This window comes from Carya illinoinensis, chromosome 3, assembly GCF_018687715.1.
Source record: "Carya illinoinensis cultivar Pawnee chromosome 3, C.illinoinensisPawnee_v1, whole genome shotgun sequence".
In the NCBI taxonomy this organism is placed as follows: Eukaryota; Viridiplantae; Streptophyta; class Magnoliopsida; order Fagales; family Juglandaceae; genus Carya; species Carya illinoinensis.
Genome location: NC_056754.1, coordinates 3,286,023 through 3,313,010, shown reverse-complemented (window position 1 = coordinate 3,313,010; position 26,988 = coordinate 3,286,023). Strand labels below are relative to the sequence as shown.

Genomic DNA, 26,988 nt, shown 5'->3' with positions numbered 1-26,988 from the left:
TTAATCCTTGTTCATTTTGAGAGATATAGTTTGCGCTGTATTGTTCTTATTTCACTAATTGAGGAGTGTTTTCTGATAACGTAACCACTATCAGCTCTTGTATCAGAAAAATGTGTGTATAACCCTTGTATGTGTAGAAAGTATTCTATACGGGGAATAATTGAATCACCACATGTAAGGTGATTGCAAGTGTAGAAGGTGTTCTACACGGATCCTTTGTAGCGGTGTTGTTCAAAGGTGTAATAGGTTTCTCTTTATATTTATTGTTATTTCATATTTTGTTTATATTTTATATTATATATTTGATTTATAATTGTTATTTTTTTGATACAACTCAAATCACCCCCTCTTGTGTTAGTCATCTGGGTAATAAATAGAAAAAATTCAATTAATTTAATAAGGATAAATTCTTTTTTTTTTTATTTTTTTAAATATGGTCTGTGGTGTACTGTAGGCTTATGATGTAGCATAGCTCAGTTCAAATTATCACCACCTGATTTGACATGCATCAACTCTGACATGCATGATGCATCTATATATATAGTACCAGCTGCAAATTAAACCACTACTCCCTCCAGGCTCCGGGAAGATAAATTAGACAGGACGATAGAAAAATAATGAATCATACCGCAACAGGCCGTCTTAACAAAGGAAAGAAAGAAAAGGAACACTACATATTTGGATCGATTTGATTTCTAAGTAGAATTAACTAGAAATAATATTGACTAATTGAGCATGATGCGATGTCTTTTAGGTGTATAGGAAAGCAGACGGCCAGTCAAGTACTACTGCAAGAACGTCATAAACAATGCGTACCACATGATTGACGCAGTAATTTTTGCAGATAGATACAGGTGATCTATTTATCTTTAATTCATGTTTTAGTACTCAATGACTCAATATCAAACCAAACCAAGACCTAAATTCAAGGCTTCAACCACATGATACGCCCAAGAGCATTGAAATCATGAAATATAGTACACCAACACGGCCATAAGTATTTTCTTCTAAGTTATATATATTCAAGATAGCAAAAGCATTTCTTACCTTAAAATATGCGTATATATGTACATCATCATGTTAACATGTGATAATAACTTCAGGTAGCTAAAACATTTGATCAGTCAATTGAATATTAAAGATTCAAAACCCAATTTGTTCCAAGTATATATTCGTGTACAACGTCCTATTGTCTTGCTTACATAGATGTGCTTATACGCGTACCTACACGTATATTAATGTAGATCCATAAATACAATTAGCAGTACTGTAAACGAATATTATGTATACAAGATTGAAGTTCATCAAACATCGATCATCATCACGATGAGCAGTTTGCATGGCACAGCAAGCAGCTTTTATCATTCTAAATCCGACGATAATTCCATAAAGTACGTGGTAAAAGCTAGCTAGGAGACGTTCTTCGGATATCCATAAGGGGAAAAAAGTATAAAGCAAAACAAGTTCGATCCGGCTATTATAACATGCATCTCGTAGATCTGCTTGAGATAAACCAAGCTAAAATCAGTAGGCAAATATAGACTAGAGTTCCTTTCACAACTTAACTTAGACGATAATCAAGTTCTTCAAGGTAAGATCATATGTTTCATTTCGATTATCATAAGCCAAATCCAGAAATTTATTATCTCCAAGTATTATGTTACCTTTGAACAGTATCGACATAACAAACACAAGGAAATTAACGACACGGCTCGATCATGACAACAGAGAGAGAGAGAGAGAGAGCAAACAATAAGACCCTTTATCATTAGTTCCTTGGTAGTCTATCTTCAAAAACCTACAACCAGACCGAGGGAGAGAAAGCAAACAATAAGATAACCCTTTATCATAACCTCCTTGGTAGTCTATCTTCAAAAACCTAAAAGCAGACCAAAAAAACATAAACCCTAATTGTCTTACAAGATCTATGAAGTTCACCTAAGGAAAAGGGAGAAACCGATGCCATACAGGTGAGAACTCGAGAAGTTAATTTGCTTGATCAAGCAAATCGTCGGACCAGGACGCTTGATTCCCCAAAAGTAAAGACCAGAAAGCCTTAAAAGGAGCAGACCCTTCAGTACTCGAAACCAAAAAGAAAGCTCAACAAAGAAAGCTAGGGGTGTCTTCCATTACTTCTTTTGCAAACACGTGTTCATGTTTCCGATCTCGCTTTCCTTTTCTTCCTTCTCTTCCAGCTTGCTGCTGGAAATGATGATACTCTGAAGTTGGTGGGGTGGTTGAGGGCAAAAGGAAGCATGGTGTGGGAACAATGATGGCGATGGAGAAGGTACAGAGAAGACATGATGATTACTATTGGGTCTGGCTTTGAAAGAAAGGCAGGGGGGGATTCAAGGTATTTTGTGCCCTCTCTTTCTGATCTCGGTCTGTCAGAGTGGGCAGAGAGAGATAGAGAGAGAGGGAGTGTGTGAGTGATGATAATCATGAAAGTATGTAACCCAAGACTTTATTAAGCTCATACAGTGCGAGGGAGGAGCCAGCTACAATCTACATCAGCGCGCGTGTGAAATATTGAAGAGATCCCTCGAGCACTTGGAGCCTAAATAATTGTCTTCAATTTAAGAAGTATATATCTTTTTGCTTTACATTTTTTTAACTCACTTCGTTATCTTCAAGTTCTTGGACTCCAAAATAGCAAATGTTAATTTTGATTTGTGCCAATCGACCAGTGATTATTTAAATGTGGCATGACGAGGTTTTATTATTATTAAATATTGGGTAACTTTTTCTTTTAAAAAAAAAATAGTTATAGTTTTCACAAATTTTCTCTACAATTCTGAAACCCTTTAATTAAAAACACAAGGAAAACAAAAAATAGGAAAAACATATTCATCTTACCATCCATCTACCTTCGCTTTCCCACAAAGAACTGGTGACTGAAAATTAAAAGGTTGTCTGGATAATCAAATAGGATAAGATAGTTTTATATGAAAATTGAAAATTGAATAAAATATTGTTATAATATTATTTTTAATATTATTATTGTTATAAGATTTGAAAAAGTTGAATTATTTATTATATTTTATATGAGAATTTAAAAAAATTGTAATGATAAAATAAAATGAGATAAGATAGTTTCTCAATCTAAACGGCCTTAAGAGGTCAATAAGGATTTAAACATATGGGAAAACATTTCAATTTAACTCAAATGGACTTGGATAATAAAATACATTGATGCTACTAATATATAGGAGTGAGGATTAGGCCTTGTTTGGTTAACTAAAACCAAAAATCTCATCTCATCTCATCTCAACTCATTATTACAATTTTTTTAAATCTCCATATAAAATATAATAAACAATCTAATTTTTTCAAATCTCAATATAAAATTAATATTAAAAAATTGTATTATAATAATATTTTATTCATTACTATTTAAAACATCTCATCTCATCTCATTTGTATAACTAAAAGGGGTGTAAGAGTCTAAAAATTATCTACTCTAAATATCTTTTTATAATTCAAAGAGAGATAGACACGTGTAAAGTCTGCATGTGTATATTTTTCTCTCAAGTATATTAACTTTTTTAAACAAATACATAATTGAATAGAATTATAATGCTAGCAATTGCTTGGAAGGACGATTGACTTTCAAAAATATTTATATTTTTTTAAAAAAAGGAAAAGAAAAGAAGAAACGGTGATATATCAAACATCGACCTAGCTACCTATAGAGAGGTAGCAGACATGGAATCTGGACTTTTAGATTGAAAATTATCGATAGAGACTCGACTCGGCCGCATGCAGTTAAAAGTAACAAGCTCATTCTAACCTTTTTCTATTTGTCTTGATGCGATACTGCCTGTTGGATCAAAGACATGTAATTGGAAAAGTGAAAGAACCATATACATGTAAAACATAAAAAGTCACTTTTGCATTGACCCTCTCAGACTAGGGGGATGGATTTTAAAAACCAAAAGCTAAAAGGGGATCATGGGAGGTGGGTGGTGGAAATTAAAGGTTTTCTTTTTGTTGCTGGACAACCTGTAGGCACGTATGCGGCAACATTAATCTTTCAGCGTAAAACAAATAAGTAAAATCAAGACAAGAGACGTCCGGTTGATTTCCACTTCGCCTCATAGCCAACGTTCTAAAAACATAAGCATCACTCGCACATGTTTTACATTGCAATATCAACATGAGACTTCACTAGTGTATTCCTTCTCTGTTTGATGAAACAAATCCCTGGTGTATATAGAGGAAGAATAGACAAATACAAGAGAGCTAATGCCGACTATTTCAAAGATGTCATTGCCATCTCAAGCAGACAGGAGCAAGTTTCCAGCAGCATTGTGTAACGGGGGTTTGGGTGGGCAGGTTGGACATATAGCAAGCCTGTGCATGTCTCCCATGGTTGGAACCTGCTGATTATTGTAAATGAGATTACTTGGTATGGTTCTGATCTCTTTCATTTGAACACTATCCAATACCAAAGAAGTGGGGGAAATTTTTACTATTTCGGATAATCATGAGGCCACATGGTTGCAGCAATACCCACCGATTCAAGCATTGGTTCGATGCTATAGAGCCATCTCTTCCTTGTGGTAACTCTGTAATCCACATTCCAGTCTGATTGCTGCCAAGAGTTCAGGAGAGACAGTTAGCTGAGTTGCACCCTCTTCCCCAGCAACCCTAGCATTCTTCTTTTCAATATGCCCAGGTTTATCTCCTGCTCCCCAACCTCTATAAAGTATGACTTTGCTAGGCTCCTGAGAGACGAGAACTGCACCAGTTGCTTGCTGTGAAGAGGGAGAGAGGGAGAGAGGGAGGGAGGAAAACTCTCAGCCAATCTGTTCAGTCTAACTATAAAGAAAATGAAGATAAAGATCTTGGGTTTACACACCTCCAGCAGAAAAACCACTTCCTGGACTGAAGTGCCTTTTGCTCTACCTTTGACATTTACTATAGCAAGAGGATGCTTCTTAAAGTGCGCCATTATTGTTTTTGCTACACCAGTGACAATGTTACTCCTCCCTAAGTAGGAGCAGCAAAGATTACCCCAAATTGATAGGTTGTTAATTATTATATCAATTGTTAGGAAATGCATAAGATAGATAAACAACCCAAAAATGATTGCTTTCAGGTAAAATTCAAGCAATGTATGGGAAAAGGAAATAATCTTGAGTATAAAAAAAATTATGAACAATCAACTCCCATATAAAGTTAGAAAAGCAATGCCAATGGCAATAATGACTAACAACATTTGCAGCAATGAGGAAAATTGAGATCCATAAACGAGAGTAATATTACCTACTGCCAGTACAGGACGTTTTTTCATCTTAAGGGCTTGCTTTCGTAAAAGCAGCCTCTCTTTATTTGAAAGCTGTAAAGCTCTGTGAGGCATCTTTGATCCATTTTCCATCGTTAGTCGATCTGGTTTGGAATCAGTTTTCACTGACTTATCTGATAACTCTTTCGCCTTGTTATCGTAAGCAGAATCCTCAACTACTGCAGAATGCCTCTTTCCTTCTGACTGAAGTCCACACAAACCATACTGCATCATTCATTGGAAGAGGAACAAGAATCCATATAAATATAGAGAAAAATGGATTCTTGATATTACCATAAAGTTATCGGGGAAAGATGTAGAGACAGCAGCTCCAACTTCACCATTCTTATCCATGAACACATTTGCATGAGTTTCTTTACTGACTGATTCAGATGATCCTATTTCAACTTTACCAGCAGGATCCCCCTCGGACATCGCTGAGAGGCCAATTACTTCATCCTGTTGAGTGGATTGTAGAATGTTGTTTATTGGAGCATTCACACCCTCATTAAAGTTCATGGAAGCTGAATGAGCTCCATGTTTGTCTTTAGCCTTAAGTAATTAAACCAAACAACTATTTCAGATGTCAAGTTGGAAGAGCATATGAAGTTACAAATGTCAACAGTAAAATAATAATAAAACTAATACAAGATCAGAAGAAGAGACATTTAAATGCATATGCACTTAAAAAAGACGCCCGTGAATTGGCACGTCATGTTGGATCATTGTTGTGAAATTGAGTACCACTGGTATGCATAAACGTTATTTTAGACATTCAATACATGCATAAACCTTTAAATAAATGTAAATAGAGAAATATAGCTTGAACTATTTTAGTAAATAGCTTCAATATCCAAGATCTCAGCAATATATTCCCCACCTCTGCATTCTCTTCATGGCATGCAGAAATTACTGGGTGAGAGAGATGTTCATATTTAACTTCTGCATGTGATCTAGAGCATTCAGTTGGCTGCACACGGCTCATATCCTCTTTCACCTAATTTAAGTAAAAATGTGAAATTCACCTCAAATTTAGAACTTTTATTGGGGTAAAAAGGGCACAGATTAAACAAAAATATAAGATGGCTCACAAATTTATTTCTCAATTTGTCAACTGACTGTATATTGTTTACCTTCTTGTCCTTAACCTGAATCCAGAAAATAACTCATTATTTTCCTTTATATGAATGGGTAAATCTTCGAAATCTAAAGAGTAAATTAAATCCACCAAAAAAGAAAGAAAGTATAAATGGGAAATATGGACGAATGATAACTCACCAACTGAAGTTTCAAGTCATCTATGTTTTTGTTAAGCTTCAAAACATGAAGTTTTAGAGACTGCATGCAGAAGCAGGAGAAAAAAAAAAACATGAGAGTGAATATCATGGTTGGTCGAATATTAGCAAAGAAAATAAAACAAATTAGTGATGAGTCTCCCCATTGTCCCCTAAGATTAAAAAAGTCTAAATAATTTCAGAATCTTTAAACAAAACTCCAACCAAACAAATAAATTCTAATTCTCTTATTGGTTTTGCATTGTAACTTAAATGTAAATGGAATGGATTAATTTGTCATCAACTGAATCTCTTTTCCATGAGTGTGGGAAGTGTTTCTTCTAAATTTTCAATTGCTTTTGAAAAAAATGTTCAGGAAGGGAGTGAGTATTGAAACTAATTCTACACGTGTGTACACAGGTAGACAAGCAAATTTTACCTTTCGCCGCTGTGCCTCTAGAGAACGCTTCATTGCTTCTCTTTTATTAAGAAGCGTCTGAGGTCTTAGAGAAGCAGGTCTTTTGTAGTTCTTCCCACGGTACACAATGATTGCATAACCCTTATTCACTCTTTCCACTGCCACTAATATTCCCCCGCTTTCTGCTTCTAAGGTCCGTGCTTCTTGGTGAACAGCTCCAATGCTTTTCTCTTTAGATATCACCTTCACAAGTTCCCTGTACTTCCAGTGAAGATGCATGTTTTCAACTGTGCCATCAAAAATCCCTCGTCTACCTGAGCATGGAAGAGAATAAAGCTTATCAGGGCCCACTTCTATATGACACTTCAATCAGTTTTAATATGCCCTCCAGTTTAGTCTTAAGAAAGATAAAAATTGCATACTAACTATTCTGAGTGCGAAAGAACATGCACTAGATGGCACTCACCCATCAGTAGGAAAGGTTTCATTCTCAAGCCAACCTTCCTTAGCATATTCCTTTCTTCTTCAGTTATACCTTCTTTATCTATTTCAGGTGCTTGGGGGATCTCTGCCTCCTCAAGCTCTGCCAGAAGTTTCTCTGCCTTTGCTTTCTTTTCTAATGCCTATTTATGAAAAAAAAAAAATATAGTGAATAACATGAAAAAGTGGACAAGAAATTAGCCAACTGTATCACCTTAACAAGCCATACCATTGATAACTTGATGCTAGTTCTTTTGATAACTGCCTCTGTGGACCGTAACATTCTCTGTTCTGAGATTCCACCCTTTTCCTTGTAATTGGCCCCATCAAGTTCACTTTCAGAACCACCCTCTGCATTCCCGAGTTTAAGCTCCGGTGCAGTTGTCACTGTTGTACTACAGTTTGCCCTCTCTTTCTCCCCATGAATTCCATGCCTCCTCCGCTCTTCTATTGCAGAACAAACTGAAAGTGGCAGGAAATCTTTTCCTCTATATAATACAAAAAACTCTGAATCCCGGGAAAGCAGTACTCCTCCAGTCAGCCGCTGCAACATTTAAAAAAAAAAAAAACAGATCTGTAAAGATTTTCATCCCGATAAAGATGAAACAAATAGAGTTTTAAAAAGGATTTTTAAATAAGTAGACCAGATCAAATATTATATCTGCATAAAAAGTATGTAAACTTGTTTAATACAATAAGAAAACAGAGGGGTCAATAGATAAGAAGCATGCCGTCACGGTGCCAATGATACAGCTAATACTTATTCTTATTTGCTGGAGGGAAAAGCCGAAAAGCAAACTCCATTTGACAGTGAAGAAAGATGATTCAAAGCCACCAAATTGATTCTATTAACATACCAAATATTACTTATCAGGGAGAGGGGGTTCAAATTACCACCTTCTAATTATTTATTTATTGGGTTTCTTAAAAGAATTTGGGGCCACAAGCCTTGAGAAGAATTTAAAATCTTTTAGAGTACAAAAAATTGGAAAAATAGAGAGCCTTCTACATTCATAAACTAAAATCAACAGAGGGTGTTACAGATTAGTATATGAGATATTGAGTCTCTATATATATTGAAAATCCAAGATGGCCATTGATGGGTCAATGTCAGAGAGTGCTCCGTAATTAAGCATCAAAATGTCCCTTTGCACTGAAATGATTCAAGGGTTTAGGCTCATTGGTTTTCAGTCACTTACAGCCCACTGTCTAACCACAAATCACTGTTGAAGCACTGATAAAGTTTTGAAACTTGTTATTTACCAGCATTCTGAAAGAAAGAGTAAAATTTTATCACATCTATATTAAGAGAATAAAAAAATTACAGAAGGATGGATTACAAAACTTGTAACAGTTTTCTTGGGGGGACAAGTAGAGTGCTATGTAAACATAAACATCTTGCAAATGAACTGCATATCTATTGGAGTGAATTTGTCAAGGAAAATCTAATAGATTTATGTGAAGTGCTCCATCCATTTTGATATATATATAGAAACATCAGAAAATATCTGACACATTATATCTTTAAGAGTGACCAGATAATATATACTCACATTACGCATCTTCCAGCATTTTTCTTACACTCTCCAAGTGCAGGGCATTACCTCGCATTGACCATTACAAGAATGTGCCTAACATGATTGCGGTGAGAGCATAAAGTTTAAAACATTGCCACATTATTACCAACCTTCAGCTCTGCAGCCATCATCTCACTATTAGTATTCTGTACCCCTCTCTTAACAGCAATCTTGGCGATCTCACATTTTTCCCAGAGCTTGACAATCGAAGCAGCTAATCCTTGAAGATTCCTATTTCTTCCTGTTAAAAAGTGGAAAGCAAGTAAATTTTGGTTGACCAGATTACAACAATTGTGGTATAGGAAGTCAAACTCACCTAGTGCAAAATGGCACGCCATTGGTCGACCAAGTCTTTTTAAAGTGGTCATTTCATCATTGGTTAATATAGGCTTCACACCATATGGAAGAAGGCGGAAAGGTCTCCTGTATCCAGGAACAACGGCAGGGAGAAGATCAGCATCAACAGGTAGAGGGTCATAACCCCACCAATCAGTAAAACGTGGGCCCAACCCCTCTAACAAGCGATCAGCTACTTCCGCAAGCTGTGCCTCACCTGGCAGTTGAAATCTTACTCTATTTTGCCTACCAACACCTTGTATTAATTTCGGTTGAGATATTGTTTTGGTTGGACTTGTTATAGAAGATTCTACACCAACCATGCTCGGTGAGCAGCTCTCCATTTTATCACTTCCTCCATCATCCATGTTCGGATCCAGTAAAGCATCAGTAGAAATCTCATTTGGCAAAATCTCATCAGACAAAAAGTAAGGATACTTATAATTGGCACCCCTATACAACACTATCTTACTTCCAGACCTCCATACAACCAGACCTCCAGTTGTCCTCTGAGAATGTTGCAACAAAAATAATTTTAGATGGCTTTACCAAATAAACCTCATAACAGAATATGTAATATCATGAATCTAAATGAAATGATTATCCTGAGTCAAACTCAGTAAATGTATGCTAAAAATTTATTTGATGATAAAAACAAAACCCCAACCAATATTACGAAAGATATGTTTAACTAGGCAATCAAAACATTACTTAAGTTAGATACTTGAGATAATCCTGTATACAAATTTCTTTTCCTTTTCAAATATGAACTCCGATTGATATTGTCACATTCTTTTTTGGCTTAGATTGTAATCCAAGAAGTAACCACTCGATATCAATCATTTTAGATACATGTGGTAAATGAGATTAGATGAGAAGAGAAATTTTCAAAACTTCTCACAATTTTCTTCTCAAATATCACTCAAACATAAAATATTTTTCAATTTCAAATTTTAAACTTTTTCACTTAATCATTACAACTTTTACAAACATCAAAACAAAACACAAAAATCAATACAACCTTTTCAAACTTCAAAACAAAAATAATATCAAACCATCTCTCTCCTTTCCCAAAAGTAGTGTTAATCCATTTATCTCTCATTTCCCAGAACCCAATAAAATATTTTAACCCAAACCATATCACTATTATTTATGGACCATTTCACTGCTATATACATAATAATTATGAGATACTCCAAATTGTCCAAACAAGCACTTAGAACATACATAAAGTGTCCGAATCCGCTTAAAGCCACATACACGCAATTAAAATTCAGAACCAGAACAATTCCATTAAAAAAACTGGATCTAACCTCCAATAAATCATGAGTCCTCTTCATGTTCTTCCTACATAGATCCTCGCAGACGATCTTGACGACCTCGGAGTGCCGCCACCGCTCGTGAATGCCATTCACTATCCCTTCCGTGATCCCGGCCTTCCCTATCTTCAGCTTCTTTCTCGTTTCAATGCCGATTTTCCTCAATCTCCGCAGCTCCATCTCGTTCAAAGTCAGCTCCGCCAATGTTGGCGCCCTTTCCTCTCTCTTCTCCTTCTTATCTTTCCTCTCCAGGGCCTTCTGCTTGAACACCTCCCTCCTCACCTCATGGTACTTCGCTATTGCCGAGCCAGTACCTGGCTCGGGAACCGGGTTTTCCGGCGTGGACCAGCTCCTATCGATTGTGAACCCAACCCGGCGCTTCGGTACTCGATTGGGCAGGGGGATAAATATTTCCCCGGCCGAAGTTTCATAATCGGGTCCGGCATTGAGGCCAGGGTTTGGGCTTGGAGTTTCTTCGGTGACGCCGAGGCTGCGGAGCTTGTCGGCAATGCGTTGGATGGCGGACTTGGGGAGGGTATTAGTGTCGGAGGCGGAGGCGGAGGTCCTGATGAGGAAACTGGAGGATCTGGGGGTTGGGGAGATGAGGGTTTTAGGAAGCAGCGACGGGAAGAAGATGATGGGGAAACGTGATTGGTGAAAGAGGGGTTTAGAGGGGATTGAGGAGTTGGGGTGGTGGAGATGAGTAAAAGGAAGCAACATACTATTTCATAGGGATAGAGTAGAGCCTAATCTGCCTAAACGCAGGTACAAGACGCAGTGTTCTGTGAATGGAGATGAAGATGAAGATGAGGAGGATTGAGGAGGATAACGCGCACACCAGTCACGCTGATTTTTACTAGTTTAGCTTAACGAACTTTATAACGGACAAACTACCCCCCACTTTCTATCGTTTAAAAAATGAGAAATCAGTGCAAAACATGTATTTATTTCGAAAAAAATGGATATATTTAGAATTTATAAAATAAAATAAAAATTAATCTTAAAAATGAATTTAAATTTTTTTAAAAGAAAATGTGCAGGATTTGTGACACATATAAGAGTGTTGTATATAGTTATTTTTATGTATTTTTTATATATTTTATTAATATAATTGGTTAAAATAATTATTTTATATTAAAAAAGATAATACAATTAATTATATTAATAAAATATATAAAAATATATATAATTTTTGATATTGTAAACTTTGATTAAACTGATCAAACTTGTAATCGATGACACATCAATTCGGGTCAGGGAAGCAGGCACAAAATCAAAAGACCAATTGGGTAGTTAGTGGGTTTTCTTTTCTAGCTAGGAATTAGAGACATGGGCAAACTGGATATGGATTGAAACTTACTTTGGGCCAGAGATTCCCGGGCTGAAGTATTTTGGATGACAACCACTTTGAGCTACGGTCGTCAATTTGGTAATTGCAGCTTTTCTCCAAGTGGCGTTGCACCATTTGATTGTCGTTGATTTTTCAATGCTTCGGTAGAACTTGATAGGGTATGGCCACGTGTCATCCTCTTGGGAGGTACGTGTTCGCCACGAGAATTCTTTAAATTTGTGGCCAAGAAAATAAACGAACACCGGTAAAAGGCCGGAACGGAGAACACAACTTTGCCTTTTTGTGTGTGTAAAGTAATGTCTCTGACTTCCCTCTATTCCAACCAGACCGCAAGCATGGCTTCTTTCTTAGCTAACGGTACCACTTCACGCTTATCACCACAACTCACCCATGACTCATCTAACCTGCCCAAAGGTTTTCGCCCAAAATTCGCAATTCCAAAATTCCAAAACCCCAGAACCCTAACTTCAAGGCTCCTCAAGATTCGAGCAGATGTCGAGTATTCGGGCCCAAGTTCTTCTTCTTCTTCACCAGGTAGGTCCTCGATTCCAACTACTACTACTACTACTAATACATCAACAACAACTACCGCCAGTGAGAAAATCCAAGAAATTCTTCGTAACATCGAGTACAATAAGAAATACGGTTTTAATGTGGACATCGATTCGTACTCGATCCCTAAAGGGCTTTCGAAGGAAACAATCCGATTGATTTCTTCTCTTAAAGAAGAACCCGATTGGATGCTTGAGTTTAGATTGAATGCATTTGAGAAATTCTTGAGAATGAGAGAGCCCAAGTGGTCTGATAACCGATACCCACCTATTGATTTCCAAAATATTTGTTATTACTCGGCCCCTAAGAAGAAACCCACTTTGAATAGCCTTGATGAGGCCGACCCGGAACTCGTTAGGTACTTTGATAAACTGGGTGTCCCTTTGAATGAACAGAATCGATTAGCTAACGTAGCCGTTGATGCCGTTCTCGATAGTGTATCGATTGCCACGACGCATAGGAAGACACTAGAGAAGGCTGGTGTGATATTTTGTTCGATATCTGAAGCGATTAGGGAGTACCCGGATTTGGTTAGGAAGTATTTGGGGAGAGTAGTGCCCAGTGAGGATAATTACTATGCAGCGTTGAATTCGGCAGTGTTTAGTGATGGTTCGTTTTGCTATATTCCGAAAGACACAAAGTGTCCGATGCAAATTTCAACTTATTTTCGGATAAATGCACTTGAAACTGGGCAGTTTGAGAGGACGTTAATAGTTGCGGAAGAGAGGAGTTTTGTGGAGTATTTGGAGGGGTGTACAGCGCCTTCATATGATAGAAACCAACTTCATGCTGCTGTGGTGGAGCTGTACAGTGCTGAGGGTGCGGAGATTAAGTACTCCACAGTTCAGAACTGGTATGCTGGGGATGAGGAAGGGAAAGGAGGGGTTTATAATTTTGTTACAAAGCGAGGCCTTTGTGCTGGGGCTCGCTCAAAGATATCTTGGACCCAAGTGGAGACAGGGTCTGCCATTACATGGAAGTATCCAAGTGTTGTTTTGGAGGGAGATGATAGTGTGGGTGAGTTCTATTCTGTAGCTCTGACTAATAATTATCAGCAGGCAGACACCGGGACAAAGATGATACACAAAGGGAAGAATACTAGAAGTAGGATTATTTCCAAAGGTATATCAGCTGGGAATTCAAGGAATTGCTATAGGGGTCTTGTTCAGGTTCAGTCAAGGGCCGAGAATGCTCGGAATTCCTCCCAGTGTGATTCTATGCTTATTGGTGACAATGCAGCTGCCAATACATATCCATACATTCAGGTAATTTCTTCAATTTTTACTTGTCTTTTGTTCGTATAGCATTTCTGTTTTGACTAATTATTCATTTCTCATATTAGTATTTTGGTTTTATACCTTGTTCATGATGTCATGGTGACCATTCAGATCCCTCTTCCCGTCCCAGCCCAATGGGGTTACTGGATGTCATATCTGCATTTCTACTGAAACCTGCCATTAAGTACTTTTGCGATGCACATATCTTTTTCCCTGTCTACATGGGTACTTGCCCTTTGGGATTCTTTTATCAAACACACACACACCCCCCCCCCCCCCCCAAAAAAAGAAAAAAAAAAAACTCCTCCTCCTCTTACTTTTTGATAGTTAGGTATTCCTCTTGTATAGACTTTTTGTGTACTTGGGCTATGACTTTTACGATCTGTAATCAAATTTCAATAACTTATATATATAAAATAAAAATAAAAATGTTAAGTGGACAACGTACATGTGATGCTTAGCTACTTGGGCATTGCTGAAGTTAAGATAACAAAGTTAGTTACCATTTAAGAGGCCACTTGAGGGGTGATCCAGTTAAAAGAAGTTACAAAAATGGTTGTCTTTTAAATAAGAGTTATAACCCCAACGGGTTGGCCCAAGTGGTGAAGGTCTTGATCTTGGGGTACCACTCCCCTCAAGGTCAAAGGTTTGACAACTCATGGGTGCAAACAATCTTTTGGGGCCACATCCTCTTGTGAAAAGCCAACCATTTAACCAGTTCCGTGTAGGGAAACTTCCGAGGGTGCGGTGCACGGGACCGGAGTTTACTTTACAAGGGTGGGTCCGAAGGGCTCTGCCTTGGAGAGATTCCCCGACATCAAAAAAGAAAAAGAAAAAAGAAGAGTTATTCTATTTCAATAGCCCTACACCACACACCTGGAAAAAAAAAAAATAATAAATAATAAAATAAAAAAATAAACTAGGTGTGTGGAGTAATGCTGCTAAGTTGAATTTTTCTTTAAAGAATAACCAGCCAGAAGCCTGATTGGCTTTAAAAGAATAAGTCATTCTGGTTTCAGGTAAAGATTAGAAATATGGTTTATAAAAATAGATAACGTCAATTGTGGAAGTTATGTTGGACATAACAGAAGCGTTTCTGGGATCATAAAATAGCTAACAGCTATGAACCACTTAGGAATAAATCATTTCCTCCTGAGCATTTACAGGAAATCCCATTACTTCTGGACCGGATGTTTGTATCATCCTGTGATTATATTTGTCTCATTTTACTATTTCATGTCTAAAGAGGTGGAGGCAGTTGATAAGTTTGTTTAACTGCCTGGGACAATGGAAGTGCCTTTTATTTCTTACACAATTGCTTCAAGAAGCCGCAGGGATTTGGAATAGAGAGCTATTTCCATCTCTTCATATGGCAGGATGGTCTAAGGATTTGCATTCTTATTTTGGAAAACTACAATTTTGAGGTTGTATTTACTATAAAAGTGTCAAATAAACTTTTCTTGTAGTCTTGTAAAAGCTTTTTCATTGTTGTCTTGGAAGTCTGAAGCTTATGACGTGCTGTGCTAGCCCAATGGATTGTAGTCCTTGCAATACCTGATTGTAATCTATTGTCTAGCCCAATTCCTGGTCATACACTTTTAAATGTTAGTTCAAAGTGCATCTGAATTGGACTTTTTTTTGTCGTTCCAATCCTGGAGAAAAGGTCAGAATTTTTTTTTAAAAAAATGCATCTCATCTTTTTGTGTGGCAAACTGTGAAGAAGAATTTTGCCATTTCCATCAGTCTCCTCTAAACGTTGCTGCCTCTATTTTCTTGTGTCTATAGTTGTCTTAAATAACTCTTTCATTCTTTTTTTTGATAAATAAATAATTATATTGATCAAAGAATGGCAAAAAGCCTGAATTACAACTCTGATACCCCACCTAAGTGGATACATTAGAGGCAAGAAAATCTCGAAGGGCCATGCCATTAAAATCTACAGCAATAATAACTCTTTCATTCTTTTTTGACAACTTGTATTATTCTTTTGACAGGTGAAGAATCCAACGGCTCGCATTGAACACGAAGCCAGTACCTCCAAAATTGGTGAAGATCAGCTGTTTTACTTTCAGCAGAGGGGCATTGAGTATGAGAAAGCCATGGCGGCCATGATTTCTGGGTTCTGCAGAGATGTGTTCAATGAGCTTCCAGATGAGTTTGGTTCTGAGGTGAATCAACTTATGAGCTTGAAGCTTGAAGGATCAGTTGGTTAGCCATTAAGCGGTTAGTCAAAAGCTCCTGTTTGACGGGGAAATTTAGGTCTTTTTGTCAAAAAGTTTTAAGATTGTTGATCAACTACTTTCATGAACAATTGTACATAAAAATATTTTCTGTTATGAATTAATTTGTCTGTTGTATAAAAATGATCGATTATAATGCATTCAATAAGTTGTAAGACATTAGATTCGTTTTTATACATTATGTACGGCTTTTCGTTGCCGTCTTGTTGGGTTTTTATTGTTTTTTCTTTTTTAATTGTCAATAAGTCATGGAGTGTTATCTTTTAGTTTGGCTTGCAAATCAAATTTCTAGCTTGCATATTATGTCACCAAGTTCAAATCATTGTTATTCCAATGATTTGTGCGTGTTGTATGCCAGGGAATCACTTTTTAATTGCATGAACAGATCAACTGTTGTGAGAGCTAACTTGACTTTCAAGAACATGCAAGACATATCGATGGCATGTGTTTGAGCGCACGCATTGATGTTTAAGTGTCGATAAATGAACGTTTTCACAGTACTAGTGGAACAAAGAATAGTCATGCTTGTGCCATCGTACCACCGTCTGATGAAAAATAATCTAAGACGATAAAACAGTACTAGGTCTGTGTGTGTGTGTGTGTGATTACACGTAATCTGTAATCAAAATTGTCACATATTTTTTGAAGTGACTTCATTATACACACTTCACATTAACATCCAATGCACAAACAGATCAGGAAGAGACAATTAGATGAGCATTCTCAGAAGGAGTGAGCTAGTTTGTTTCTGTAGAGTCAGACGCACAAGTTTAGTGAAAGAAAATGCATCAGTGAACACCAAAATAAGCACTGGAAAATAGAAGCATGCTATATATATTTTGATGATGACAGTGCAGGGATGGCAATTAACTTAATTTGCAGCAATATTTTCCTGTGTGATTGCTGTTTGGAAACATGGTATCAGTGCTCCAGCATCACGTTCTGAGATGCTCCACTGTGAGACGTTTGTGCAACAAAACCAATTGATCAGCAATATATCCATAATTTCCAACTTGAAGAACTGTAACTTATGATCCTAATAAGGCCAGTCTGCCACGCATCCAAAATATTAGAACAAGGTTTAGTACAGTTAGTACCAGAAAGGTACCATCTAAATAGCCAAAGAGAGATTTTAAGAAGGAACAAGCCCTGTACATTTGGAGTTTGTATATATCATTTCTATAATGGAGTCTACTTTTTTGTAAGTAGCTTGTACAAGACTTGTATATTTGAAATTTGTATATATCATTTCTTAAAAAATTCGAGTAATACACTTTGATTTGACCAAATACCAAGGTGGTAGTACAGTTGATAAAGGCTAAGAGATCGTTCTTTTCCTCCAAAGTACAGTTGCATGTTGGTACTTTGGAGGTGTTGTAGTAGTTACTAGTTATGGCTCAATTTGAACGTACTACAGCGAGTAGAATCCTTATGGTCATGCAGGAAGCTACACTCACAGCTCCTCCTCACTCTTTAAAAAAGTAAATAATAGATATCACTTATTATGCCACATCATACATTTTATATATTTTAAAATTATTTTATTTTAATTTTATTAAATTAATTAAACTATTTTCCTCATCATTTGTTATAAAAAAATTAAAATAAGAACTGTGTGCGTTATGCGTGAATTACAAGTATAATTATTGATTATAATAATACACTTTTCGACCATTGAAAACGAGCAATTACGCTCTGACCATTCAAACAGCACCAACCTCGCCGTCTCAGAAGACATTTTTGTTTTGTTTTGTACATCCTGTGATCCTTTCTCAGAAGACTAGCCTCCGCGTCGGGATCAAGATCTCCTCATCGATATAGAGTAAACTTGCGTAGTCTGAGGGAGAAAGTAAGAGAAGAGAGAAAAACTCAGTAATGGCGTTCTTCACGTACACCATGGCAGGCGTTGGATTCATTCTGATCGGTGCATGGGAAGCCCTCACGTCCTCAAATTCACCCCTTAATCCAAACCAAAGTTCGTTTTCATCTTCAACCTCAGCTTCGATTCTCACATCAACACAGGCTTCATCGTCGAGAGCCAAAAAGAACCAATTTTATTCGTCTTTGACCTTCATCTCCGTCTCTGTCCTCTCCTTCTTATTCATTTTAAACTCTATGGTCTCCTTCGTTTATGCGTTCAATTCCGGTGACAAAGTCGGCTCTGCACTCCAATTACAAGTCCTCGCCATTTCGTCGCTCTTTCTGCTATATTCCATTACGGGTTTCTCGGTAAATTTTACGAATTCAATTCCTCTGCCTTATTCAATTCTTAGTTTGATTGGTGTTTTCGCTTTCGTCGAAGAGTTTTTGCTGTTTTACTTACAGAGGAAAGACCCAAGTGGAATTGAGAACCGGTATTTCGATCTGTTGCTTGTACCTATAACTGTTTGTTTATTCTCCACAGTGATGGAATTGAGATTCCCGACATCGAACTACCCGAAGTTGGCTCGTGGGGTTGGGTTAATTTTACAGGGTACATGGTTTGTGCAAATGGGTCTTTCTTTTTACACCAATTTGATCACTAGTGGGTGCTCTTTGCACGAAAAGAGTAGAGGGAATTACACTCTCAAGTGTAAGGGACACCCTGAGTATCACCGGGCAAGAGCGATTGCCACGCTTCAATTTAATTGTCATCTCGCTCTTCTTGTGGTGACGATTGTGGGGGTGTACTCGCTTTTTGTGAGGAAATATGGAATTCCTGGTAATTTTACACAGTATAAACCTCTCAGTGCAGAAATGCAGCAATTTGAGAATGCGCAATTTACTTTGGATTCTGATGACGATGTTGGTGAAGAAATTAAGGAAGAGGACAAATGGGGACAGCAGAAGGTAGGCGTGGTGGAATCGGGTGCGAATGGTTATGGCACTCATAAATGAGGTAAATCTAGTAGCTGGTGAACGTAATATTTCAAATTTTTTATGGGATCAGTGCTGAGATTTTGGTTCACTTTTGTGTTAGTGAATCGACGTAGCAGTTCTACTGGATTTCAGTTTTTGTATATTTGGTTCTAGCTCTCTATAGTAATGGATTTCAAGGTGCTTATAGAAATGTAATACAATATGCCCTCAGTTTCTTGTAATGAAACTCCAGATTTCAGTCATTTTCTCGTTTTATGTTATTTCTATGAGCTTTTGATACTAATATTCAGGGGTTTGTTGTTACTCAAGTGCTTAGTCTAGATAAATTTTCTTTTTGAATAAGCTTATTTTCCATGGATTTTCAGTTATGCTATTTTATGTAGTGTTTAACGACGAAATTGGTATTATGGATCTGAGGGTACATCACCTTTATTTCTGAGAAGAGAGAATTTGGTTATATGTTAGGCTGGTGAATTGATATATATTAATGTTAAAGAAGTATAACTGGTCCCGAAAGGTGATTAGACTAGTTCTGAAGCCCTATAAAACGGAACTTCCTTATTCAATTTCTATGGGACACGCTACAACCTAACAATTGTGTTAATAAAAATTCTCCAATTTTCTTTTGTAACATCTGCTGTTATTTCATCCTTACTGGTAATGTTGCCGTTATGTTCAGCGGTAATTGGCTTGTCAATGACTGGTTGGATGAATTGCTAGTAATCATCTTTAAAAATTTAATAAGGTAAAAGGCACCATTTATATTCCTGTCTTAAAGGTGCTAACCATCTTGATAATTACACAAAGTAATTGTTTTAACATACAAAGAAAATCTTGGTTAATATTAAGGGCAATTAGAAAAGGCAGCCTAAGATAGTAAAAGAGTAGGCAGAATGCTACTCGTCATGGAAATCTTGTTAACACAAATGAATAATTGAATGCCGCTTGCATTTCTGAGAATGAAAAAAAAAATGGTGGTTTGATTTTGAGAGAGAAAGAAAAGTGATGATTTTCATATTTGTGATTTTTTTTGAAGATCTTTTTATGTGAAAGCTTTAGTGTTTAAAAGTCGAAAGAAACACTATTTTTGTATTGGAAAAGTGATTCTACAAGTTTTCCAGGAGCACTTGCCGTACCCAATGACTTGCCACCCAAGGCTGAATGATATTAGTAACTTGGTTTCACTCTCGCTCATTTGTTGCAGTGTAGAATCTTGCTAAAAGCAAGGGAAGAGGGTTGGGTTTCCTCCTCACGTCTTGTCGGATTCTAAAGCTTTCTTTGAGTGGCAGCCATTTGCTGCCTTTTTCTATTCTTCATCCAAAATGCTTATGAATTATAATTGCTAATTTTGGGTTTTTAAGGTATAGTCACACGTAAATCCCAATGTTTGTAGGGTGCGGGACATTTTCCTTACTTAGCCCATACGGTATGATATGGTTAACCACTCACAGCATCCATACAAGATCTCCCCTTGTGAGTAGTTTTCAATCCATACCTAGGTTGACCTTCAATTGATATCCTGAGTGCACTATTCTCCGCATCAAATGTATGGCATCTAAAGCTTGTTCTCTCTTCTCATTCACTCTCCTCCTCATTCTCTCTCTCCTCTCTCAAGCAACATAATCACCATCTAGTGACAAAAAGTCATCAACATATGAGTTCCTCAAGCATCTTCACGGGTGTCATAACGGAAATGAAAACCAAGATTTGCTGTGTCTGATATCAAATGCGAGCTAGGAAGAATGGGTCATTAATAGTCTTTTGTATGCAAACCGATGCGAAACTCCATTAACAAAAACCGTGTTAAACTCGAGACACATTATTTACAGTTTTCACTCTCCAATTCAGTCCTACTCTTGTAGCACTTACACAAAACTACGTACAATAGCAAGCTCAGTGAGCCTAATAAGGCTAGAAGCCAGTAGAATTTGTCTAGGCAAGCTTCATTCATGTTGTCAGAGAACCAGCTGTGCCCTTTTGAACTGGTAAAGATTTCGACGAGTGAAATCGATAGGGCACTCAAGAAGCTTCCCACCCCAAAAACACTCGTGTACAGCGCAAAGCCCATGGTCCTCATTCTAACGGGAACTTCATTGTAAAAGAACTCCTGCATCCCAACAACAGTGAAAATGTCTGAAACGCCTAAGAGAATGTATTGGGGCAGCAACCAAAAGATGCTTAGTGGCACCGTTCCTGATGGTGATTCAAGATTTCCCATCTTTCTACTGATCTCCAGCCTCTTTGTTTCAACGATTGCCGCGATAACCATGGCTATGATCGACAGGAACATTCCTATCCCCATTCTTTTCATTACACTGATACCCTTTTCATCACAAGTTATCAACCGGATAACCGGGATCAAAATCTTGTCATATAAAGGCATCAGGAGAATAATAGACAAGGTAATAGCACTCTGTAGCGTAGCTGGGGGAATCTTGAAGCTGCTCCCAATGTTCCTCTTCATTGTCATACCTTGTTTAGTAAAGAAAGTTGCAGGTTGTTGAAAAATTACTGCAAACATTAGAAGCAGTGTCCATATGGGTAAAAGCCGCAGCACTACTTTCGCATTTTCAAGCATGATATGGACACCATTTCTGGGGTTCTTATCTTCTAAGCCTTCGATACTGTCAAACTCTTCACGACAAAGAGGTTTCTCTTGAAGCCTACAAACAAGCCAGATAACTGTCGTCAAAGAGAGACAGGCAAATTGTCCTTATGATTGAAATGAAGCTCCTCTGAAATTGACTAAGAAAGAAAGAAAACTTACTCTAGCTCGACCTTCTCAGATTTGTAACTCAAGTGCGTGATTCCACAAGTCATAAACATTGATTTGGTTGCTTTGAAGGCCTGAGCTATGCATTCAAAGGGCTTATGATTATAGAAAGCTCCGTCCCTTTTATACATATACATCCGGCTTCCACAAGAAAAAAGTGCAACAGAGAGTACCATTGCCATCATAGGAATGGCAAATCCCAGTACCCAACCAAATGTATCTTGGATGTAGGACATAAATGTGACCCCCATTAGGCTTCCACTGCAAACGCCAAAATACCACCACTGGAAGAATAAACTCTTTTGATCATTAGTAGACTTGCACTCTTCTTCTTTATTAGTGTAGGGCAATTCCTGATCTTGATCATGATCATCATCAAGCTGATCTGCTCCAAATGCTTGCAAAGATGGGTTATATCCACCTTGGCCTATTGAAACCAAGTATAGAGACCAAAAGAGAAATGAATAGGACCTTGTACTTTTGCTTGTAGGGGACCGTGCCCATGCCAATGATGTCGATGTCAATGCCACAAGCCCCTGAAACCAGAAGACAGGAGCAGAGCCAAATTTAGAAATTTTCCCCTATAGTAGTACTATAATTAACTGAAGTACTCGTAGACATGACCAATTAATAGAGATAATTTAAGTAGAAATATTTTTTCTGTTTTGGGTCTTTAGTTCTTTTATATGTGGTCATGGCTACATACCACTTTCCACTCGGAGTGTTATCTAGATCACTGGGTTATCCAAATGCATATAAATGCATGTGTACGACTTAATGGATTTTACTAACTCCCCCCACTTGGTAACAGGTGTTTCCTCGCATCACTATTAGGTACAAACCTTTTTCTTTTTATTAGTACCATATGTTCATGAACAGCATCCTGACTAATTTTGGAGATACACAGATCCTCAGTAATAAATTTTCCGTAAGTGCACCTCAGATATTTTAAAAGAAAAATTTTCCAGTGTGATGACTCCTAAAAATTATTTGTATCCAAGAGAATTTGAATCTTAAACTTTGGAAGCATACCCCCAATTCCAATACCTTTACCACTTTTGCTATTAGATTTCCAATCAAAGTGATCAAGTTAAGCTAATAGAAAAGATTTTAGGCTTGAAGAGAAACCTCTGAATTTGTCATGAAGATTGCTAGCTATATTAGCAATCTTATGGATACCCTGCTCTTCAACCCGGGTATATCTTTATCAAAATCTTTTCTATTAGATTTCTAATCAAAGTCAAGTTATGAGCGGCCATCTTATTTCCCTTTTGCTCTCATACTGTCGCCCGCAATTATAACATGAAAATAACTCATAGTTTTTTAAGACGTGGAACGGCTCTGTGCATTCTTTTTTAACAGAAGTAAATAAATTCTAAATACACATAATAAAATTCACTTTTTAATAATAAGTTTCCCTATTTTTTAAAATAAGTGTGCGAGATTTGTATACCTTAAAACTATATCTAACAATATTACTTATTAATATTATAACAACTTTTCTACTATCAAAATCAGTCATGATATTTCAATAATTTCCTCATATACACAGCACCAATAATTAATTTAAAAATTTTATATGTAGTCGTTTTTATGTATTTCATTAATGTAATTGGTTGTATCATTTTTTTAATATAAAAAAATTATTTTAACCAATCACATCAATAGAGTGCATAAAAAATATGCTAATCTCATGGAAAGCTAGCTTTCAAGACAATCATGAGGAAAGGTAAATAGGAAAATTGTATGAAAACCGTTTAATTTAAATTACTTTCCCATGGTAAACCGGCCGGGAGAAAAACAAACGTTTGAGACTTCATTTTTGGGAAGCAAACCATAATTTGAAACTGATAAATAATTCTTATAATTAAGCATGCAGCTTGCACATGATTTATTTCTAACAAGGTTTAACAGACCATGGCCAGGCATTAATCATCATATCATGAGTAATCAATCAATATTGTAATTGGGTACGTGGCTATAGTTTTAACACAATATATAAATCAGTTTTAACTTTCTAAAGACCCATCAACAACTGACCCGCACCCGCCACTGATCTTAACTTTACGGATATTAATTTCATAATTCAGTTGGGTGGGGATGACTCAGGCTCCAATATCATAATGGCTGATCATTTAATCATCATCTTTTAAAAATCCAATAAATCCTCAGCTCCAACTTAAGACACATTCCTAGAAAGCTGTACAAAACCATGCGAGCACTCAACGTGGCAATGTAATAATCGAACAACAATAAGAATATTTAGACAAATAAGGACGACGATGATGCATGATATATACAACAAAGAACGATTTCATGGAAGTGTGTGTGTATGTGTATATGTATATATGAAGAATGGAGGAATATTGGCATACCACAACATAGAGGAAAGAAGAGACCAAAATAGTGGGATAGCGATCCCAGTAAGAGTCCGCAAGGGGTGCCACCAGCAGTGGAAGCATGGAAGTAAACCCGCACCAATTGTTGACAGCCTTTGCCGCAGAAGAGTTGCTCATCTTCACCACATCCGTGAGATAAGTCACTAGATTAGACGCCACCCCTTTGAATGCAAACCTCTCCATACCGGATATCACTATATATATATAATATTTGAATTAATATATATTCTGATCGACGCAATCAGGAAATTTAGAAACATTCTTAAGTATTATGTATGGAAATGCTCGATCGATCGTCAAGGTAGCTGCACATGAAAGCTAGCTGGTCCTAGCTAGAATGGATTTCAAATCCCCTCCAATATCAAGGGTGTCCAAGTACTCATGAATTTTACAATATGGTTTAAAACGAGAGCAAAGATCGATGTTGATAAAGAGAATAATTGAATTTTACCTATTAGGAGAATGCATGACTTGCTAAGTTCCTTCGCTCTCTGATGTCCTCCAGCCATATTTATGCGAAAGATAGAGAATGGATACTCTGAACAAAGATACTCCCAGGTTGAAGAGCAGCCAGTGAAGAGGGAAATGAAAGTTGAAGCAAACAAATTAATACTTTCTAATTTGTCATCTGTTCCATAATTACGTCGCTTTCACACCCAAAATCTGAGTCACCTCAACAAGTAAGCGATAGTTCTACATTCATTATTGGCACTACACAATAATGCAATCTCTAATTTCCATTTACTGATCCTTGGAAGCAGTTTTTCTAAGATTTTGGTTTTATAGCCTTAATGGGGGACACTAGACAATTCACCAAAGCTAAAGCGCTCCCGACATTGGTTGTGTTATCTGAGAGAAAAAAAAAGCTATATCCCACTTCAGCTTGCTTGGACAATATGGTGTCATGGCGACGTTATCGAGAATAGAAAATGTCGACATGCAAACAGTAAACCGCGCTGGTTTGATTCTGTGATATAATGATATTGCACCACTCTTGTGTGCCACTTCGTCGCCACGTGGTATATATCATTGACACGCGGGATGTGTACACATGTATCAGGTTGGCCAGTAACATGTAAGAACAAATATAAATAACCAGCAAAAACAGTTCGTAGTAGTAAGCAAGCGGTTCGTTTATCAACGAGGAGGTAAAAAGATCGAAGTAATTATAGCATGCATTTTGCGAGTTCATCATGTACTGACATCATGATTCATTTTTTGATAATTAATTACTGCCAAGTTGAGAGGGATCTAATTGCAAACCATACCCGGCCATGTTCACTGTGATCAAGCATATACATATATATATATATAGCTCCACAAAACTCAGACCCCATTGGCCATTTTCATGAGTGTTTGTACTGCCATGTCGTTATCTTCTTATTTCTTTAATTACCTGATAACCATGCATGATTGATGATGATCTAGCTCTTTGCTACTTTTGTTCAAAACCTATCCCGCCCATCAAAACCATGATCTAAATCATGAGCAGTGAAACAGCTAGCGCCTAGCAAGTAAAAGTTAAGCCCTGACACGAAGAATGCGTTTCTGTCTCTGCATTACATGCATTACGAAGTAACAGTACTAGTACTACTGCTCTGCGACAGATCATCAGGATGAATGCATGCGTTAGAATGAAGGCCGAGTACGACACACACGTACAGGCGCACACAAATCACATGCAGACACACAATAAACATGGTTTTGCAGGGCGAGGGAAAGAGGGACAAGCTAAGGCCGAGAGAAAAGCAATGTTCTGTTCTAGTGCTAGTTGACGGGTATCGGGCCTTAGTATTCATTGATATTAACCAAGCTATTTAGGCACAAAATGGACAGAGGCGCGATCATATATATATAAGCAGCGAGAATAAACCTTTTCCGCTGCTGCTGCAGCTAGGTCCTAGATGCCTCGGTGGTTTAGTGAGGTGGATATCACTTTGTTTTAATTCCAGGCTCCAGCACCACCACTAGTCCGCGGCCATGAATATTTGATATGTATATATAGCAGTAGTCACCAAATCATATCACAAAAACCCAACTCATCATCACTACGTGGACGTGCATTATAATATTGCTCTTCTTTTTCCTTTTTTTCCCCTCCCTGATTTGATGTTTCTTGGGCAACCTTTCTCTGCCCTTGGTAATTAAGTTCAGTCTCGTAGTTATATAAATCTTGATCGTGCAGACACGTACGTAAGCAAAAATACCAAACAGGTCCTTCAATTAAGTAAGTATATGACTTTTTAGCATGCTATTTTTTTAATCTCTTGTTGGTCTAAATCACGTTTAACAATTCAAGGTATATTTATAATGATGGTAATGACTAATAATGTCCATTAAGATAAATTAAAGAGGAAAATGCTTTAACAGTAAAGGGATTAGATAAAAATAAACTCCTGATATGATTAGGTGTGATAAATCAGATTATAAAATTATTTTTATTATAAAATAGATTTAATGGATTTCATAAAATCACATCAGTTTATAAATTTATTTTGTATAATCTTCTTATATCTATAGCAATTCTCTTACTGATAGGTCTACAAAGAAAGCAAAATAACTTTGAGAAAATTTAATACCATTCATCACTATAATTGTCTATGCTCATCGATCTTTCTTGAAAAAGCTCTCAGTAATTGAAATGTAATAATGTATACAATAATGTGCTACATCTTTTATCTACGCATAAGGCTGTAAATGAATCAGTCTATTCGATAGCTCGCTCGGTACTCACTCGGTTAAACTCGAATCGAACTCGACTCGTAAAAAAAAAAAAGCTCGTTCGTTAAAGCAGATGCTCGCTCGATTTGTAAATGATACATACTCGACAAAATTCGACTCGACTC

At 37.1% G+C, this 26,988-nt stretch overlaps 4 protein-coding genes across 11 annotated transcripts; 2 read left to right on the top strand and 2 right to left on the bottom strand.

The window, feature by feature from the left end:
* Positions 1–4,052: 4,052 nt before the first annotated feature.
* Positions 4,053–11,594, bottom strand: LOC122302533 (CRM-domain containing factor CFM2, chloroplastic). 8 transcript variants are annotated; one of them, XR_006240483.1, is made up of 14 exons: positions 10,686–11,594; positions 9,353–9,881; positions 9,147–9,277; positions 7,689–8,003; positions 7,446–7,602; positions 7,001–7,293; positions 6,566–6,625; positions 6,379–6,435; positions 6,168–6,284; positions 5,582–5,839; positions 5,269–5,491; positions 4,862–4,992; positions 4,473–4,757; positions 4,053–4,382 (listed from the first exon to the last, which is right to left on the bottom strand). XR_006240483.1 is itself a non-coding variant. In XM_043113832.1 (14 exons), exons 1-13 carry the CDS (start codon positions 11,409–11,411, stop codon positions 4,539–4,541), a joined length of 3,216 nt encoding a protein of 1,071 aa, XP_042969766.1. In that variant the 5' UTR covers positions 11,412–11,594; the 3' UTR covers positions 4,053–4,382; positions 4,517–4,538. The 8 variants fall into 8 exon arrangements, 6 of the variants coding, with proteins under 6 accessions (XP_042969766.1, XP_042969765.1, XP_042969769.1 ...); XR_006240482.1 differs by having other exon boundaries at positions 4,053–4,379; XM_043113832.1 differs by having other exon boundaries at positions 4,517–4,757.
* Positions 11,595–12,275: 681 nt separating this feature from the next.
* LOC122302532 (UPF0051 protein ABCI8, chloroplastic-like) lies at positions 12,276–16,328 on the top strand. The gene is made up of 2 exons (XM_043113829.1): positions 12,276–13,859; positions 15,866–16,328. Exons 1-2 carry the CDS (start codon positions 12,339–12,341, stop codon positions 16,082–16,084), a joined length of 1,740 nt encoding a protein of 579 aa, XP_042969763.1. The 5' UTR covers positions 12,276–12,338; the 3' UTR covers positions 16,085–16,328.
* Positions 16,329–17,784: 1,456 nt separating this feature from the next.
* Positions 17,785–19,253, top strand: LOC122302530. Its single transcript, XM_043113828.1, has one exon. It carries the CDS (start codon positions 17,987–17,989, stop codon positions 18,986–18,988), a length of 1,002 nt encoding a protein of 333 aa, XP_042969762.1. The 5' UTR covers positions 17,785–17,986; the 3' UTR covers positions 18,989–19,253.
* Positions 19,254–20,729: 1,476 nt separating this feature from the next.
* Positions 20,730–25,038, bottom strand: LOC122302529 (protein NRT1/ PTR FAMILY 5.9). Its single transcript, XM_043113827.1, has 4 exons — positions 24,594–25,038; positions 24,119–24,336; positions 21,738–22,279; positions 20,730–21,633 (listed from the first exon to the last, which is right to left on the bottom strand). The coding sequence occupies exons 1-4, from the start codon at positions 24,649–24,651 to the stop codon at positions 20,790–20,792; spliced, it is 1,662 nt and encodes a 553-aa protein (XP_042969761.1). The 5' UTR covers positions 24,652–25,038; the 3' UTR covers positions 20,730–20,789.
* Positions 25,039–26,988: the final 1,950 nt, after the last annotated feature.

What these genes read in the sequence shown, in the direction of transcription:
- LOC122302533 (XM_043113832.1), bottom strand. Translation starts at nt 11,411, where the DNA reads ATGTTGCTTCCTTTTACTCATCTCCACCACCCCAACTCCTCAATCCCC. An exon ending in GCCATGAAGAGAATGCAGAG is followed by an intron (nt 5,840 to 6,167) that starts GTGGGGAATATA and finishes TAATTACTTAAG; the next exon opens with GCTAAAGACAAACATGGAGC. An exon ending in CTTTCCCCGATAACTTTATG is followed by an intron (nt 5,492 to 5,581) that starts GTAATATCAAGA and finishes TGTGGACTTCAG; the next exon opens with TCAGAAGGAAAGAGGCATTC.
- LOC122302532 (XM_043113829.1), top strand. Translation starts at nt 12,339, where the DNA reads ATGTCTCTGACTTCCCTCTATTCCAACCAGACCGCAAGCATGGCTTCT. An exon ending in ATACATATCCATACATTCAG is followed by an intron (nt 13,860 to 15,865) that starts GTAATTTCTTCA and finishes TTCTTTTGACAG; the next exon opens with GTGAAGAATCCAACGGCTCG.
- LOC122302530 (XM_043113828.1), top strand. Translation starts at nt 17,987, where the DNA reads ATGGCGTTCTTCACGTACACCATGGCAGGCGTTGGATTCATTCTGATC.
- LOC122302529 (XM_043113827.1), bottom strand. Translation starts at nt 24,651, where the DNA reads ATGGCTGGAGGACATCAGAGAGCGAAGGAACTTAGCAAGTCATGCATT. An exon ending in GTCATGCATTCTCCTAATAG is followed by an intron (nt 24,337 to 24,593) that starts GTAAAATTCAAT and finishes ATATATATATAG; the next exon opens with TGATATCCGGTATGGAGAGG. An exon ending in CTTCTTTCCTCTATGTTGTG is followed by an intron (nt 22,280 to 24,118) that starts GTATGCCAATAT and finishes TTCTGGTTTCAG; the next exon opens with GGGCTTGTGGCATTGACATC.